The sequence below is a fragment of the Pleurodeles waltl genome, chromosome 5 (assembly GCF_031143425.1).
Source record: "Pleurodeles waltl isolate 20211129_DDA chromosome 5, aPleWal1.hap1.20221129, whole genome shotgun sequence".
Taxonomy (NCBI): domain Eukaryota; kingdom Metazoa; phylum Chordata; class Amphibia; order Caudata; family Salamandridae; genus Pleurodeles; species Pleurodeles waltl.
Genome location: NC_090444.1, coordinates 85281170 through 85300400, shown reverse-complemented (window position 1 = coordinate 85300400; position 19231 = coordinate 85281170). Strand labels below are relative to the sequence as shown.

Below are 19231 nucleotides of genomic sequence, written 5' to 3'. Positions count from 1 at the left end.
TTCTTTGAGAAAAATCTGATCCTATTCATCTACAGGTGGAGGAGAGAAATAAGGGAGTGGGGGGGGGGAGGGAGATTAAAGTGGTATTTAATAGTCACTCAAACACCCACGCGTCACAGACTAGGACCTCTCCGCCTAGCTCTTCCTCAAAAGGGCTACCTTGGCGTGCTCAGGTATTCCCACTGTCATGGGGAGCTTTGAAAGCTGGATTATTGCATAAATGTGGCGTGGGGGTGAGATTGTAAACCCCCCTCAAGCAGGCATTTTTTCCCTTGATGCTGGTTCCCCCTTCAAAAAGAACCTCTGAACTGGAGAGCTCCTGCGGCCTACCCTGCTACACTGTACTTTTTCATTTGTTTGCAGTGATTCATCCAATGCATGGCAAAAACGATTTGCACCTGTCAAGGACATCTTAAGAACCATCGTCTGCACTCCTAGTTTGAATGCTGAGACCCTCGGCCACGGATGTCTCCCTAGAGTGGTAGCTTTGCCTAGCTTGTGCTGCCAGTGCCCGCTGTGTGACTAACCATTAACCCACAAGCTGTCCTCCTTATAGCAGGTAAAGGCAGCTACTCTGTATTAAGTTGGAAGGGACTAGAAAGAGAGATTGCATTAGATGCAATCTTTTATGCAAATGTTATCTGTGCAACTGCAAATCAAGTAATTTACAGTGTCCAGTCATGACAAGCTTTGAGAGGCCACACTGGTACTTGAAGGGGTGGACTATATTAAGGCCAAGATGACTGCTGGTGGTATAATAGTCAGTTTATTATACTTTGCTGTTCCTATTATAGTAACAAGCGGCACATCTGTGTATTGGAGCTCTGTCTCGCTGGTGAGTTGTTTGAGGGATGATGGTAGTTGTCTGAAAGTATACTTGGATACTATGGCTTTCCTGATTACAGGCTTCCCTGGAATTATGGTTTCAGAGGATCCAATCTGGGGCAGGGGATCTGTTTTGGTTTGCAATGGTTATAGGCCACCAGTAAATATTTTGTTATTAGGATTGCCCAGAGGAGTTTAAGCTTAGTCCAAGGCCTGCAGTGACAGGTTAGCAGTGGAGGTTCACAATTAAGGTAGTTTGAGAGTTTGCCTGGAACTGGTCTCGTTCTTGTGTCAGACTTGGAGGGCTCCGAGCAAAGTGAGCTGTTTTGGCTGTTATTCGTTTTTGCTGAACCATAACTCTGGGTACCCTTATTTTCAGAAGATCCAGGTCTTTATTTTCTTCCTTAAATTGAGATAGTGTTCAATACATTGAATGTTAAAGGAGTTCCAGAGGATACCGTTATGACGGTCATATCAGAACTATCAAAGCAGAAACTAATATCAATGCAAAGATAAGTGAACTGCCCTTGATGGTGTCCAAGGGGCCATACCCAAAAATCTCACGCCTAATAGAAGCAATATCTGCAGCCACATTTGGAATTATATATTTCGAAGGGTCACCTGCAAGTATAGTGTGTCATCAACTAAATTGATAAGGCTAAATGCTTGCGAAAAAATAGACGCTAAAATAATCCAATTCATGCCCGAATCAATGTAAAAAAAACGTAAACTTACCTTTCGAAGAATATCTTCTGCTAACGTGAGGAATGCCTTCTCAATGTTTACGTTTGCTTTCGCGCTAGTCTCGAAAAACCTAATCCCATGCTCCCTGGCAATCTAAAAGAAATAACATGACATATTTTTAATCAGAGTTTATCAAAGGCCATTTCAAGACAACATACTTTTTATTTAAAGTCAAAGAAAAAAAAAAGCTGCATTTCTAAACAAAGAATGGGCGACAGCATTAGAAGTATTCACTTAATTGCTGTAATGCTGCAAGAAATGTCATTAGTACAAGGTGTTACACCAGTTTTCGGACCTCATGATTTTTACCCACTGTAGTGGTCTACAGCTCTTCCATCAGGCCTTATACACAAGCCCTCTTCATACAATGTTGTTTATTTTTAATCCTGCACAGATGCTACGCTATTTGGACCAGACAGTAATAAAGGTGACAATGGGAGTTAATATCAAGTAAACTGTATTCTACAGTCCACTCTTTCTGAAAAGCTGTTGTGTAATGTGGCTGCAGAATAGGATAGCCTAACCAAGGGTGAGAAATGTCTAAAATGGCACTGTTTGCTATATCTACCAAAACCAAAAAACATGCCAATTATATCAACTTTACTGAATTATGAAAGTATTAAATATTATACTTTAATCAACCAAAGTGAGTTAATTACTAATTATGTCAAAGAGTAAAGAGGAAAATGCATGTAACTTATTTAGATGACCCTGCAGTGCTCTTCTGCTGCTCTCCTGCCTCAAAGGACTCATGGACAAAAGGATGCAATGAGCAAAGGAGACCTCCTGGGTTTGGCAAAGAAGGATTATGTTACTTACACTGTAAGCATCTGTTTGTGGCATGCAGTATTGTAAATTCACATGCTCTGCATGCTTTCGCCACCTAGCGTTGGGTCCAGGTGTGTGCAAGTTGTTTTTCTTCGAAGAAGCTGTTGGATTAACGAGGTAGTGACCCCTTCTCTCGGTGATACTGCGCATGGGCGTCAACTCCATTGCTAGATTGTTTTCCCGCAGTCGGGTGAGAACGGAGTGTGAGCAGAGTGTTGGAAAGAGATGTCCATGCATATGAAGTGTAAGCTAATACTGCAATGGCCACGAGCATCCGGGGAGGAGGGCGGGCGCATGTGAATCTACAGCACTACATGCCATGAACAGATGCTTACAGGGTAAGTAACAATCCATTCCATGGCATGTGTGGCTGTAGATACACATTCTGCATAGACTGTAAAGCAGTGCCCTACAAAACGCTGTGGCTAGCCCATGGATGTTGCAATGGTCTGAAAAAGAGTACGTAGCATGGCTTGTCCAACATTTGCTTGTTGTCTTGCTAGTCCATCCACACAATAGTGCTTAGTAAAGGTATGCAAATTTGACCATGTGGCTGCTTTGTAAATGTCAGTGATGGTACATTACCCATGAAAACCAAAGATGTACCTATTTTACGAGTTGAGTGTGCTCTAGGTGGTGTGGGTAAAACTCTTAGCATGGCAAGTTTGAATACATTTAATTATCCATCTTGAAATACCTGCTTTAGATATAGCTTTCCCTTTGTGTGTAGGTGACAAAGCAACAGAGCTGATTAGTTTTGCAAACATCTTTAGTTCTATCAATATAGTACATTAATGCTCTTTTAACATCTAAATTGTGTAGAGCTATTTCTGCAACTGTATCAAGTTGCAGGAAGAAAAACGGTAATTCAATTGATTGGTTTAGGTGGACTGTGGAAACAACCTTTGGGTTGGTACGGTGAACTACCCTGTCTTTATGTATTTGGAAAACGGTTCCTCCAAAGTTAATGCCTGAAGCTCACTCACACATCTTAGTGAAGAGATTGCTGCTGCTAATTTCCAAGATAAAATTGGATTGGACAGTTATGCAAAGGCTCAAATGGTGGTCCCATAAGTCTAGTAAGTACGTATTGGTGCTGGAGGCACCCTAGGTGAAATTACTTGAGACCTTCCAAAAATGCCTTAACTACAGGAATTTAAATAAACATTGGGTGTTGCTTGTTTAGCAGATATGCTTCTACTGCTGCAAGTGGTAACCATATTTAAGTGTAAGCTAACCCTCAAGTTTGTAAATGGAGCAAATAAACAATATTTTGAACAGTTGCTTTAAAAGGATCAATCTGTTTGTTTTGACAAAAAAAAAAAGAATTCCATTTAGTAGCATAGCGTGAGCTAGTTGTGGGTTTTCGTGCTTCCTTAAGAAAGGTCATGCATTCTGGAGATAGTTTTAAGTATAGAAACTACAACCTCAGGAGCCAAATCACAAGATTGGGATCTTTGGGATTTGGGTGCCTGATTTCTCCATGGTTCTGTGTGAGAAGGTCTGGGTGTAAGGGAAGCTTCTCATGGGGGAACTACTGATATTCTAGTAGTGTTGTGAACCATGGCTGGCGTGCCCACATGGGGGCTACTAAAATAAGGGTGAGTGAAGTCTGTCTGAGCTTCCTCACCACAAACGGAAGAGGGAGAGGTGGAAAAGTGTAGGCAAATATCTCTGACCAGCTCATCCATAGAGCTTTACCCTTGGATAATGGGTGTGGGAGCCTGGAGGCGAAGTCTGGGCATTTTGAGATGTTGCAAACAGATGTATGTTTGGAAACCCCCACAGGTGGCAATAGGTTTGAAGGAATTAGAGTGGTGTTCCCATTTGTGGACTTGTTGCTGCATCCTGCTAAGAAGGTCAGCAAAGTCGTCGTTTGTCTCCTGGAGGTGCTCCACTAACGATGACTGTGATGCTGAACTGCCCAGAGTCAGATTGTCTGAGATAGGCGAGACAACTAAATAGTGTGTCCTCCCTCTTTATGCAAATAAAACATGGCTGTTGTGTAGTACGTCCGGACCAAGACAACCATGCCTTGCAGATTAACTAGAAAAGCTTTGGGTGCTAGATGAATGGCTTGAAGTTCAAAGTAACTGATGTGTACGACTTGGTGTCTAGTGTCCCATAATCCCTGAATTGAGAGGGTGTGTCGTGGGGGCCCCCCAACCTGTGAGAGGCATCTGCTGTGAGTGATCTGGGGTACAGGGTCTAGAAACTGCTGCACTTTTGTCAAATGGTTTGTTACACCATTGCAAAGAGTGAGTGTGGCTGTCTACCAACACTAGATCTTGTAGCTGATCCTATGAGTGAGACCATTGACTTGCCAGACACTGCTGCAGCGAACGCATGTGTAGCTGTGCATGTGGCACTATGGCAATACAAGATGCCATCATACCTAGAATTCTCTGAACTGTCCTTACTGGTATGTGTTGGTTGGGGTATACCTATTGCAACAGGGTTGTTATATGCTGAATCCTGAGTGCATTTGGGTAGGCTAACCCTAACTGAGAACTTTACAACCGCTCCTAGATATGGCTGTATCGGAGATGGTTCAAGGTGGGATTTTTGTATATTGATGGTAAATTCTAGCTGATGAAGTAGATGAAGTGTGGTTTGGGTATACTGTATGCATTCCTGGAGTGAATTCGACTTTATGAGCCAATCGTCCAGATATGGGAAGACATGAATACTGTGTCTGCGAAAATGTGCTGCGACTACTGCTAGGCATTTTGTGAAGACACAAGGTGCAATTGTTATTCCAAAAGGGAGTGCTTTGAACTGATAACGCTTTTCTTGTACGACAAATCTGAGGTATTACCTGTGTGCTGGATGTACTGGGATGTGGAAATGTGCATCCTTTAGATCTAGTGCAGACATGAAGTCTCCTTGCTGCAATAGGGGTATTACTTCTTGGAGAGTCACCATATGAAAGTGCTCTGATAGGATGTGTAGATTTAATGGTCTGAGATCAAGAATCGGTCGAGGTGAATAGTCTTTTTTTTGGGAATAAGAAATTATAGTGAATATACTCTCTGATGGATAGGTACTAATTCTGTTGCTCCTTTCTGTAGGAACGCCTGCACTTCCTGATTTAACAGTTGTAAATGTTCTACAGAGAGTTTGCGTTTTCAGAGTGATATGTTTGGAGGTGTGTTGATGAGCTCCAGGCAATAACCATGTTGTATAATACCCAACACCAAATGATCTGTTATTTTTTTGCCAATTTAGAAAAAACTGTTGTAGGCGCCCAATGCCAGGTGTTGAATGATCGGGGGAATGCAAAGAGTCACTGCTTTGATGTGGAAGGGGTGGCACGAGTGGAAACCCCTTTTCCTCAACCTTTTGAATTGTTTCCTCTATGTGCCTCATAAAATCCTCTAGAAGGGGATGTTGAATGGTGTTGCTTGAAAGAGGTAGAGGGATCGGATGCTAGCTGTTTATTGCCCTGCATGTGTATAGGCCTGTGAAAGGAATCAAATTTGTTGGTGTTTGAAATGTCTACCTCCAGTGTCCTTTTTCATTTTCTCTAGTGTTTGGTCTACTTCAGGGCCAAAAAGATGCGGTTAGTCAAAAGGGGTATTTAGCAGTGTTTGCTGTACCTTAGGTTTAAAACCTAATATACACAACCAGGAAGGTCTGTGTAATAGTACGCTAGTGTTTATACCCCTAGGAGCTGTATTGGCTGCATCAAAAGCACATCTTATAGAATTATTTGTAATTAACTTGCCCTCTTGCACAAGTTGTTGGCATTTTTTTCTGAATTCCTCAGGGAGATGTTGAACTAAGTCTTCCATTTCATCTCAGTGAGCTCTATCATATCTTGCTAAGAGCCACTGGGTGTTAGCAATTCTCCAGTGATTAGCGGCTTGAACCCCTACACTTTGGCTGATGCAATCAATCAATTTAGATTCCTTAATGGGAGGTGGTGCATCTGCTGTGATTTGTGAATTTGCTTGTTTACAAGCATTTGATACCACCAAAGAGTGGTGGAATATGACCTCTAATATAAGCACGACCAGGAGGAGCTACCTTACATTATTTATCAACCCTAGGTGTAATTATCCTAGCACGAACAGGGTATTTAAAAATGTCAGTTGCATGACGTGTTACACCCTTTAACATGGGCAGATATTGACAAGTCCTAGTGCCTGATGATATGCATCCGCCCTAGCTACCAATTAAAAGATGTGGTATCATCTGGTGGAGATGGTTTAGCCAGGTGTGGGTCTGGCTCACCTGGTGGATCAATATCATGTGTTCCAAGAATCTAATGGTGGCTTTTGTGTCTCCTCATTTCCTCCTTGATCTGCTATACAGGACTGTGGACAGCCCTGATGTCTTCTACAGCTGAATGTGAGTGGTGTGGTGAAGAAGGTAGAGGTCGAGGAGTGTGTGGTAAAGGTGGCGGAATAGGACTGGTTCCCATGTCCTTTTTCTTAGGAGTTGTCGGTAAATTGATGGCCTCCTCAAAGATTGACACTTGGGTTGAGTTGGTGTCAGCTTTGCTGATTTTGTGATGATCCAACCAGTATTAGGCTGAATATGTATTGTCTTTTGTTTCGGATTGAGTTTCTCCACCATAGTCTGTAAAATAGGCTCTAGTGCTGAAACAGTCAACTTGGATGTTGAAGTCACAACTTTCGGTACTGAAGAATCCTAGTGTTTCGGTGCCAAAGTGGTCGGTGTCGATGTCTCGGGTCCCGAAGACAGCTAGGTTTGAGTCAGGGCCAAAACCGGTCAAATCTGAGGATTGTCGGGAGCTATAGGCTTAGCCTTCGGTGCAGAGACGGAAGGCGGAGCATCCTTGAAAATTGTTCCGTGCCTACCATGGCCTGTTGGCAGTGATGGCCTGGCAGCCTTATGTTCGGTTATGCGAATGTTTTATAGTGGGTAGGATAGGGGCCTTCGTACTCACTGCGTGCTGCACCGATGTAATCTCCTGCGTGTGCATGGTAGCCTCATTCTCCGAGTCCGATTTGGAGTCTGGAATAGACCAGGCCTCTTCCTCTGCCGCAGAAGCCTCATGCAGCACTTCATGTGGTTTCATGTTTTGGTTACTGAAGATGTCCCGTGTCTCTTCAGACTCCTTGAGCTGCATTTCTTTGCTACGCACCTGAAGATCTAGCAGTGTCTTCTTCATTTGAAACGATCGACAGGTGTCACAAATTTCCTCACCGCGGTTAGGAGATAAACAGATTGCAAACCGAAAGGTCTGTGTGTGGATATTTAGCATGGCAGCTAGGACAAAATCGGAAGGGTGTCCATTCCATTAGTGCATTTGTATGGTACCAGTATTGCGAAACTAAGGGAAGCCCGACCGGGCATGGCCCGAAGCAACTCTCCTCGAACCGCCGAATATGGATTTTCTTCCTGTTTTCGATGTATGTGACTGAAAAGCAAATGAAAACATCTACAAGTATGGAGATGTATGATGGCCCAATGGGAGCCCAAAACTGTCTCGAACCAGAGCAGTGAAGAACACGTCCGAACCCGATGGCGGAAAGAAAATTCAACAATGGAGTTGATGCCCATGCACAGTATCACTGAGACGAGGGGTCACTTTACCTTGTGACTCAAACAGCTTCTTTGAAGAAAAACAACTTGCATACATCCGGACCCAACACTAGATGGCAGAAGTATGCACAGCATGTGTATCTACAGCCACACATGCCATCAAACAGATTCTCTCCTGTACTAGCGCCCTCTTGAGACCAAAGAAATACTGCCAAAACGCTTTATACAGAATCTTTTCCACTTACATTTGCAAAGCCAGACTTACTGCTTCCTCAAAAAGTGTTCAGTGGTCTGGGTGGAAGTGTGAAGATCAAAACCAGAAGCTGTAAAAGCCACACAAACTAGAAAACATAAGCTGCATTGTATTCATATAAAAGATCCATTCTAAATACCAAAGTCCAGAAACCACAGTAGAAACAACAGTAGACATTAGTCCCCTGCGGAAACGAGGATCAGTAAGAATGTGGGCGATCAGTAAGTGTAAACAAAAAATTAACATGACCAAATAAAGGAAGACTGATTTCCCCCTGGGTAAGGCTTCCTGATGGACGCTGGTCACCAACTGCTGAAATGTTTGCTGGTGCAAAGAAGGGCAGCTGTTGAGTCCTCCCTCCAAGTTGACCCCAAGAACAGTATTTGTTCATGGTTTTCCTCTAAAGGAATGCAGAGGGCAGTATCTTTGTTTTATTTTTATACATTCCTTTGAATTTTATGGACCAACATTAAAATACCACCTCAGGTACATACCAGGTAAATTATAAGACCACATTTTCAAACATTCTGCAGATATACACTGTTTATTACCATGCAGATTAAAAGGAGAAAGAAATATAATTTCATGTATGTGTGAGTTGCAACTCTTCCAAGAGTGATGACAGCTGAATAAATGGTTAAGCTGGGGGTCAGAGGTTCACTGTGTTAGTGTAGTGCTCTTCCCAGCCACAGGTTTTTCTATGTTTGAGACAGCCCCTGGCCTCTTACTAGGGTTTTGATAACATCTGTCCATGTAATGTTCCAACAAAGTGACACCTGAGGGAACTGGGACTTTTGCCTCTTCCTGGTTTAGGCTATGTATCTTCTCCCAGGTGTCAATCATAGTTTCAGAAACGTCTTCTGAGTGCTTATCAAAACCCTGTCCTTCAGAACTTTCAGCAAGGCCGATTCTGGACTTTGGTTTATTGGTCATTTAATAATATCCTAGAGTGTGAGGAACCCAGGGCCCAAAGGAATCAAGGGACAATCCCCCAACTGTGGTTTAATATCCTCATCAAGGGCCTGATTCACAAAAGTAAACTTTCACTTTTGTGTAGTGTACAAATTGTTAGTATTCTCAAACTACATGAGGAGTTTTACAACTCCAAGCTCCCTATACTTATGTGTGAACCTCTCTGACCCAACTCCGGAGACTCCAGGAGCAGAAAACTCCAGACACACAAGTATTAGCAGTGAGGAGTCCTAAAACTCCACTTGTGGTTTGTGAAAACCAAAAAGTAGTTAATTTACAAAAAAAATGTAAGTTTACCTTCGTGATCCATGTCCTAAGAGAACTGGTCTCCGCCTCCCATGGTTCTCCAAGGTATTTAAATTTGGCAGGTGAATTGATAACTAGGGTGTTGTATACATACAAGACCTTCCCAACTAGTTTCGCCTAAGGGGCTTCAAGGTTAGATATGTAAGGCATGAGCGCACAGCAGAGTTAGAGATAGCTGTAAAACTGGTTATGTAGGAAACAGTGTTCTCTGAAATCTGCAAAGGACTTCATTACACCACCGCTGATAACGTCCCCTAGACTGGAGATCCAAGGCGATCCTATCCCCCAAAGACCTCAGGAAGGTGCCCCCCACAAAGAGGTCTTTTCAATGGCACCTCAGTCCAACCACTAGGTTTGTTTTAGGCCGTGCATATTTCTAATAATACTCTTGCTGCAGGGGGAACTCCTAAAGGGAGCATTCTGCAATGTCAACATTAAATCAGAGACTTCTCACCCAAAGCACACAGCTCTGTGGCATGTGGTGGATCCTCAATGGATCCTGTATGTGCGGAATGTATCCAGTCATCCACTACCATCAGGTGAGCTGCCCATGAGCAAGACAAAATCAATCATAGCTAAGGCTCCATCATATTTCGACTTTCACTTTTTGCAAATGCAATCAGAGGATGGCCTTTCTTCCAAAGGAAGGTTCTCGGGGCTGATGTCAGAGCCTGCAGACAACCACAAGGTAGAGCAAAGGGATAATTTGGTAGAGTATACAAAATTTAGGAAGGGTGATCAATTTCAAGAGGAGGACATCCAGACCGGTGTATCTCTGCAAATACCATTAAACAAAGATTATGTTGTCAGCTCCAGTTGTCTTCTACCCATGTAAGATGAACCTCCACCCCAGATATCTAATGCTGTGTGTAGTTACCCACATCCCATGTTCTACTAGTTGGGTCCAATTAACTCTTAACCCTCAGAAATGACTGAAGACCTCCAGTAACTGCAATGACTGCCAGACCAGAGGATGCTGGTTTACTCAAATAAGTAGCTAATCTGCATAGACTGATATTTTATCTTTCAGGTTCTCTGACCACCTGAATCCAGTAATCAGTTCAGACTGCTGGATCCTGTGGGCCAGAGGTTCAAATGCAACACAATAAAGTGGAAAGGTGGCTTCATTGTCACAGTCTTCTCTCTAAAGTATCAACAAAAGGAGGGATAGGGAGGATTAAAGGTCCAGTGTACGTTCTCCCAAAAGGATTAGTCAACAACAAAAAGGTACACAGTTCCTAGTTCTAGGGAGACAGATAAAGTATCAGGAGCAAGAGCCCTCACACACCCAAAAGGGTGTCATGCTTCATCATCGGGAAGCTCCTCGTCAGACCGGCGGTGCAATATCTGACGGGCTCCCCTTTCGGGGGCTCTTTACCGGAGATCTTTTTATTGTGTTGCTGCCGAAATGGGCGTCAGCACGCCGCGGGTAGGTTTCTGCGAGGAGTACGCCGAGTCCCAAAAGTGACTGGCTGTTTTGTGCTATTCCCCAAGGGGCCCCCCACACGGTGAGGGATGGGCGACCTTTTTTTGATTCAAAATTTTGACGAGACAGTTTTTACAAATGTAAGTGACTGTTACTCTCTCTCATATATATATTAGAAATAATGCTATAGAGTCAGGAGAAGCTCAGTCCACTATAGGTCCTGATGAAGCGTTAAGGGATCTTTCATGACCACACTACGCGAAACATGTTGACCAGACCCTAGGGGTCAGGTGACAATTTCCCAGATCTCCAGGCTTTTTCTAAAGTGGTTGAGCATTATCCTCATCCTCCACTTTCTGATTTGTTTTTAATCTTGATCGTAACTCCTTGAAATAACCAGTAAAGTAGATTACTTAGGGGTTCCTAATCAATTTTATATTCACTCTCCTGCAAAAATAAACGTCTGACCTGCTTAAACTTAACGGCAGCAACACAATAAAAAGATCTCCGGTAAAGAGCCCCCGAAAGGGGAGCCCGTCAGATATTGCACCGCCGGTCTGACGAGGAGCTTCCCGATGATGAAGCATGACACCCTTTTGGGTGTGTGAGGGCTCTTGCTCCTGATACTTTGTCTCCCTAGAACTAGGAACTGTGTACCTTTTTGTTGTTGACTTCTCTCTAAAGTAAACAGGGCTGACAAGAAATAGCCAAGCCTGACCGATATTGTGTCTTGTTGCTCACTGCAGCATGAAGCCACTTTGGTCAGCATGGATCCAGATAGCCATTACTGTAGCAAGTCTCTGTGCCAATATTCTGACCAAGATTTTTGTCTCCATATCAATTAAAGAGATTAGAAGGTATGAGCCTGGCCTGTCTGGGGTCCACTCTGGCTTAAGGACACTCACAATGTGTGCCTCTATAAAGTTCTGAATGTAAGCAACCCTGAGTTCTGGCTCTCTGAAACACTTCTAATAGTGGTTGAGTCAGAGGCACTTAAAGAATTCTGCCAGAATACCAGTGGATCCCAGGAATTTGCTGTTCACTAGCTGCTGAATGGCTTCCAAGATTTCATTTGTGGTTATGGGTTCATCTACCTGTAACATGTCCTTGCCTGACAGTCAGGGCATGGATACTCATAGTAAGCATTCTCAAAGATGATTGGGTGGGCCTAGAGCAGTGGCAGCTACTCCGTATGGGCGGAGGAGCGTCGCCCTGCCACCAGCAGAAGCAGCTGCAAAACCTTTTAAACAAAACGATAAACTATGTTTATCATCATTTTGTTTAAAAGGGGCGGGCCAAGGGGGTGACATGTACTGAGGGGGAGTGCTCAGCACTCCCCCTCAGAGCGTATGTGTGTTTGGCCGACCGTCTCGGGCTGGCCAAACACACATGCGCTGTAGGCTGTCTCCAGCCCAGCAACTGTGTTGCCGGGCTGGAGAGAGCCTGCACAGGCTCCAGGTCTGCCTGGGAGCGCCCAGCCAGGGTGCTCCCAGCCAATCCTGGCGCGCCTTTGGGCAGCATCAGGATAGCCCTAGGGCAGGCTGGGAGCTGCACCCAGCCAGCAATGAAGGGGAGTCCAGCACGGGACCGGGCAGAAAAGGTAAGTTTTTTTTATTTTTTTAATTTCATTAAATTAACAGTTTAGCGCACCCCCACGCCTCCTCCCAGCCCCTTCCACGGCCCGTTACTGGTCCAGAGTAGTATGTTGGTATGACAAGCTGTAGTGCTGTGCAAATATGGTTGCTAGTTTGTCAGGGAAGGCATAAATGTTGCCCTCTCCCAACTCTCTAATCTGGAGTATTTGTCTAGAACACTCTTCCCTACATGCAAGCCAATGTGCTGCTTTACCCGTTTTGTTGCCTTGGTCATATAATCTACTCTAGGTTGCCAATTATGTCTTATTAGCCATAATCTGTCTGAACTGTTGAAGAGGGTAGGATCATACAAGTCCCTAAGATCTTGATAATGGAACATCATAATCTTCTGCATGTGTGCCATCAAGCAGGAGCAGACGTGGCAGCTTTCCCCATGAGGATGTCAATGAGTTACCTTTTCTTCAGTACTGCTAAAAGGATATAATGGCAGGCTTACACGTTTTGTAAGTGAACTATAGATAATGAACTCTGGTAAGTGTCTGGGATCTCCTAATAAAGAAAAGAACAATATATGTGTGATCGTACACCACCATTAAACATTTTAGTATAGATACTGCGCTAGTCCAGCGGTATGAGAATAGCTTTGCTAATTCGCCATTAGTATCTCTGATGTTCTAAAGACTCCTCATGTAGTTGGATATGATAACTATTAATGCTATAATCACACAAAGATAATCATACCTTTGCATAAAAAGCAACAAAAATGAACTTCCTTTAACAATCTCCATAGCTTAACAGGCAGCTACTAAGACCTGAATTGATTTGAAATCCTGAATCAGCGGAGATATCAGTCTCCTTCACTCCGTTACAATCTTGAGACAGGACACCAGACTACATAAAGGCTCACTGGAAATACTAGATTATGAATTTGCCCCAATAATCTGAGATGCGCATTAGAGAGAAGGGAACATTCTACCTCATGTTCACACTTCAAACTTCAGGCTTCAAAAAGTGTGAGAATAAAACAATTTGGAACACGCCCATCAAATCTGAAAGATAGTGGCAGGTCACTTTTTATTTTCAACAATTATGCAATTATGCACTAAAATGGATCGAAATGGCTGTTACTGCTATCAAAACCTCAAGGCAGCAGTGTTATGAGGGACTCCTGGCAACTATAAAGAAGTGATGATTACATCAGGATTAGAGAATAAAATAAACCATCTAATCATCCAGAGGTAACGTTAAGAGAAGCCATATAATTTGGTCTAGACCCAAATTATGACTGCCAGATATGGTTAGGCAACGAAGACCTTGGAAATCATATTTATGGATGATGAAGCCTGTGATTCCACGATCACACTATCAACCTTCTAACTTCAAAAGACATCCTGATGTCCTTTCTTGAATAAACATCCTGCAGATGCCATAGCCCTGCACAATCGTGGTTCTAACTGAATGTAGGACCACCCGATAGCATGCTTACTTGATTTCAAATATTAGATTGACAATATTTACTTTCCTGATGTTATTTTAACCTCTTTGTTGTCACCATGGTATGATGCAGTGATTAATCAGACCTCTCAGACGAACAGTGGCGGCCGGCAGCTTTGGGTGGAGGGCGGGCGGGGCACACACACAAACACACACACAGACTAATTCTTTCACACCCAAACACGCACGCACGCTCACCCATTAACAACACTCATTCCATTCAAACATGCACGCAGGCACCAAACATTCATTTTACAAATTCACACACATTCCTTCTTCCACACACACGCACGCACTCACATCCATTAACAACACTCATTCCATTCAAACATGCACGCACCAAACATTCATTTTACAAGATCAAACACATTCATTCTTTCTCACACACACACACATCCATGAACAATACTCATAACACTCAAACATGCACGCACGCAACATTCATTTTACAAATTCACACACATTCATTCTTCCACACACACGCACGCACTCACATCCATTAACAAAACTCATTCCATTCAAACATGCACCAAACATTCATTTTACAAGATCAAACACATTCATTCTTTCACACACGCACGCACGCACATCCATGAACACTCATAACACACACACACACACACACACACACACACACACACACACACACACACACTTACCTTTAGCCTCCAGGTCCCAGGAGGGTAGAGACTGCTGCCTTCCCTCATTGGCTGACCTTAGGTCAGCCAATGAGGGAAGGCAGCAGTCCCAGCCTCGTCACAGAGTGGGATGGGGTCAGTGAGACTGCTGACCCCACCCCACTCTGTGACGAAGTGTCACTGATTGACACTCGCCCTGGGCACTTCAGGGCTTAAACCTGAAGCGCCCAGGGAGAGTGTCAATGGGTGACGCTTTCCTCCTCACCCAGGGGAGGGCCTGGAGGCACCTTTGCTGGGTCGAGGAGGTCACGCCCATAGGGGTCGTGATCTCCTCAGCCCAGCAAAGTTCAGCTCAGGCAGCCAGGAGTCTGCGCAAATCGCGCATGTCTGCTCCTGGCTGCCTGACCTGAACATGAAGAGGGTCTGTCAGGCTGACCTTTGTTCAGCCTGACAGACACTCTTCATGGGGTGGGGGGGGGGGGGGGGGGCGTGGCCCCTCCGCCCTAAAGGACGGGCCGCCACTGCAGACGAATAGCATTCTCACAACGTTCCTTTGATGTTGGTGATAATCTTCAACAGCAAGAAACAGTCACCCACCACAATACCAACTATCTTTCTGATGTTGAAGAGGGTTAGGGGGAAAAGTCATCTTTTAACCTTACTCGGCGGGATAAGCCTTGAAGATAAATGGAATCATGTGCTACGCGAAGAGGGCTCAGAGCAATCAGAGTAGAAAACATCAATGAAGGGCCCAGCCCTGTATTCAGTAATCACACACTATGTGAGAGGTACAAGACGAACAGTGCCAACTACAGCTGTGCTGCATGCCGGGGCTGTGGAACTGTTTGGCTGCATCAAAGCGAGACTCCAGGGTTTTAGCTACAAGAGGCTATAGCCCGGCTGGAAAGAATCCATTTTTACTCTTCAAATAGAAGAAAACAAACCGCTTCGTGTGGTTTAAACACATTAACTATAGGTAGTATAGCTATATATTTATTTTGAATGGATGCAAAAAAGTTGCCTTTGCAAAGGAGAACGAAAAGTAAACTGTGCTGTAATCTTGCACATCGGCACACAATCGGGTTTATGAATATTAAGGATGAGCATTGGGGGAACTAGTTACAAAATAAAACATCTAATGAATACAGACGGAACTCTCTGATTAAAGTACCCTTTCGTTTCGCATTGCATTGCGCTGGGGTATTACCACACCGGATGTGCAGGGTTTTCAAATTTAGTAGCTGTCTTAATAGTTTTGGTAGCGCAACTGCATTCGAGGAGACTTAAGATTATTTCCAGTTTATTTAATTATTTTTTGCATGCAGTCTTCGTGCACCTTACCAGGAAGAGATTGAGCCCCGATCACACATGGTCCCTCTGTCTGGGGCATGATCTGGTGGTCGGAGAGGACAGATGTGGCGAGCAGCCATCCAGAGGTGTCAACAAGACAACCTACATGGCATCCCTGCCACGAAGCCATCGGCTTCCTTGCTTTATTATAGAAAAGCAATGCTCGGGTTGAGCTTTTGTGAAAAGCACTTTATTACTGCTTGGCTGGCTGAGTTACGTTTCGAGGAATAAAGCGTCCCTTCTTGCAGACAGCTTTGTATGTTAATGTTATTGTAATTTGAAAAGATGCATTAGAAATGAGCTACGGCGTGCTGACAGAGGCATCGTACAATCTATGAATACCCGAACCCCCCTTATAGTCAGTAACTAAGACCAGAGAAATGCAGTGCGGACAAAGCACATGGTGCTCGCATCGAAGCTTTCAAGAGGTCGCGGACAACCTAATAAAGGCTGATCAAGAAGCGCAGAGAACACAAAGTGACAAAAAGATGAGGAAGCAGCAGCGGAAAAAGCAATTTACCCAGGAAAGCACCGCGGGGGGCGGGGTATTGACGGAAACCATTCCAACCTCGCCATCACGTAGAGTCCATGTTTCTGTTCTCATTCACTCTGCAAGAATTATTTCCCTCCCATCTCCGCCGAATGGGGTCGGTAGTAAATATTTCTAGCTTCTGGTGGCCGTCAGTGCCGGCTGGGTTTCACACGCCCACTGCTGGACAGCTGCTGCCGAGGACAGTAAGATGCAAAGCAGCCACCCAAGAGGCGCCCCTCGGCGGCCCCTAGGCACTATGTACTTTGGGAACAACATTAATTAGGGAATCAAAGCTGGCCTCATGCAGCCCCCAGGAAAGTGGCTATTCAGTTTCAGAGATCTCTTCCACGAAGATTAAATGTATTTTTCCACAACAAATATTTTATAACCAGAGGATCATTTGAGTACTGAAGAATCCACATCCTCTCCTAGAGAGAACGATTTAAGTCCTTTACAATCAAAGGAGGAGGAAACTGGAACACCCAAAGGACAGAAAATCTAGGTACGCAGTCAGTCTACAGTGTTTAAACAAGCACTGGCAAAGCCACTAGCTTACACCTATGCACGAGCTACCGGCTGTGGCATGTACAGGGAGTGCAGAATTATTAGGCAAATGAGTATTTTGACCACATCATCCTCTTTATGCATGTTGTCTTACTCCAAGCTGTATAGGCTCGAAAGCCTACTACCAATTAAGCATATTAGGTGATGTGCGTCTCTGTAATGAGAAGGGGTGTGGTCTAATGACATCAACACCCTATATCAGGTGTGCATAATTATTAGGCAACTTCCTTTCCTTTGGCAAAAAGGGTCAAAAGAAGGACTTGACAGGCTCAGAAAAGTCAAAAATAGTGAGATATCTTGCAGAGGGATGCAGCACTCTTAAAATTGCAAAGCTTCTGAAGCGTGATCATCGAACAATCAAGCGTTTCATTCAAAATAGTCAACAGGGTCGCAAGAAGCGTGTGGAAAAACCAAGGCGCAAAATAACTGCCCATGAACTGAGAAAAGTCAAGCGTGCAGCTGCCACGATGCCACTTGCCACCAGTTTGGCCATATTTCAGAGCTGCAACATCACTGGAGTGCCCAAAAGCACAAGGTGTGCAATACTCCGAGACATGGCCAAGGTAAGAAAGGCTGAAAGACGACCACCACTGAACAAGACACACAAGCTGAAACGTCAAGACTGGGTCAAGAAATATCTCAAGACTGATTTTTCTAAGGTTTTATGGACTGGTGAAATGAGAGTGAGTCTTGATGGGCCAGATGGATGGGCCCGTGGCTGGATTAGTAAAGGGCAGAGAGCTCCAGTCCGACTCAGACGCCAGCAAGGTGGAGGTGGAGTACTGGTTTGGGCTGGTATCATCAAAGATGAGCTTGTGGGGCCTTTTCGGGTTGAGGATGGAGTCAAGCTCAACTCCCAGTCCTACTGCCAGTTCCTGGAAGACACCTTCTTCAAGCAGTGGTACAGGAAGAAGTCTGCATCCTTCAAGAAAAACATGATTTTCATGCAGGGCAATGCTCCATCACACGAGTCCAAGTACTCCACAGCGTGGCTGGCAAGAAAGGGTATAAAAGAAGGAAATCTAATGACGTGGCCTCCTTGTTCACCTGATCTGAACCCCATTGAGAACCTGTGGTCCATCATCAAATGTGAGATTTACAAGGAGGGAAAACAGTACACCTCTCTGAACAGTGTCTGGGAGGCTGTGGTTGCTGCTGCACGCAATGTTGATGGTGAACAGATCAAAACACTGACAGAATCCATGGATGGCAGGCTTTTGAGTGTCCTTGCAAAGAGAGGCGGCTATATTGGTCACTGATTTGTTTTTGTTTTGTTTTTGAATGTCAGAAATGTATATTTGTGAATGTTGAGATGTTATATTGGTTTCACTGGTAATAATAAATAATTGAAATGGGTATATATATTTTTTTTTGTTAAGTTGCCTAATAATTATGCACAGTAATAGTCACCTGCACACACAGATATCCCCCTAACATAGCTAAAACTAAAAACAAACTAAAAACTACTTCCAAAAATATTCAGCTTTGATATTAATGAGTTTTTTGGGTTCATTGAGAACATGGTTGTTCAATAATAAAATTAATCCTCAAAAATACAACTTGCCTAATAATTCTGCACTCCCTGTATTTGTGCCACATTGTACACCAGTGCAGCTGCTGTTAAGCATCGCTTAAAGTTAGTGGGGTGGAATGGGGTAGAAATAAGTGGGAAAGAGTGGGGTGGAATGGAGTAGACTGGGGTGGGGAGATTGGAGTGGGGTATGATGAACTGGAATGGGGTAGAGTCAGGTGGGGTGGAGTCAGGTGGAGCAGGGTAGATTGGGGAATGGGGTGGGGTACATTGTGGTGAAATGGGGTATTGTGGTAAACTGGAGTGGGGTAGATTGTGACTAATTGGAATGGGGTGGAGTGGGGTAGCTTGGGGTGGAGTAGTGTAGTTTGAGGTGGAGTGGGGTAAACTGATGTGGAGTTTGGTAGACAGTAGGTTTGTCAGTTAGATTGGGGTTGAGTGGGGCAGAATGGAGTGGAGAAGACTGGATGGGTAGAATGAAGCAGAGTGGGTAGACTCGAGTGGAATGGAGTAGATTAAAGCTCAGTGAAGTTGATTGAGGCGGAGTAGATTGGAATGTGGTAGACTGGAGTGGGGTAGATGGGGAACAATCAAGTAAAGTGGGATATATATGGGTAGAGTGGGTGGGGTAGACTGGAATGGAATACGGTGGGAAAGAT

General features: G+C 44.2%; 1 protein-coding gene across 1 annotated transcript in view; it reads right to left on the bottom strand.

The window, feature by feature from the left end:
• Positions 1–19231, bottom strand: part of RAB10 (RAB10, member RAS oncogene family) — a 180958-nt gene that overhangs the window by 10423 nt on the left and 151304 nt on the right. The window contains exon 5 of the mRNA XM_069233655.1: positions 1561–1662. Within this exon, the coding sequence (XP_069089756.1) occupies positions 1561–1662 (102 nt within the window). The remainder of the gene's footprint in view (positions 1–1560; positions 1663–19231) is intronic.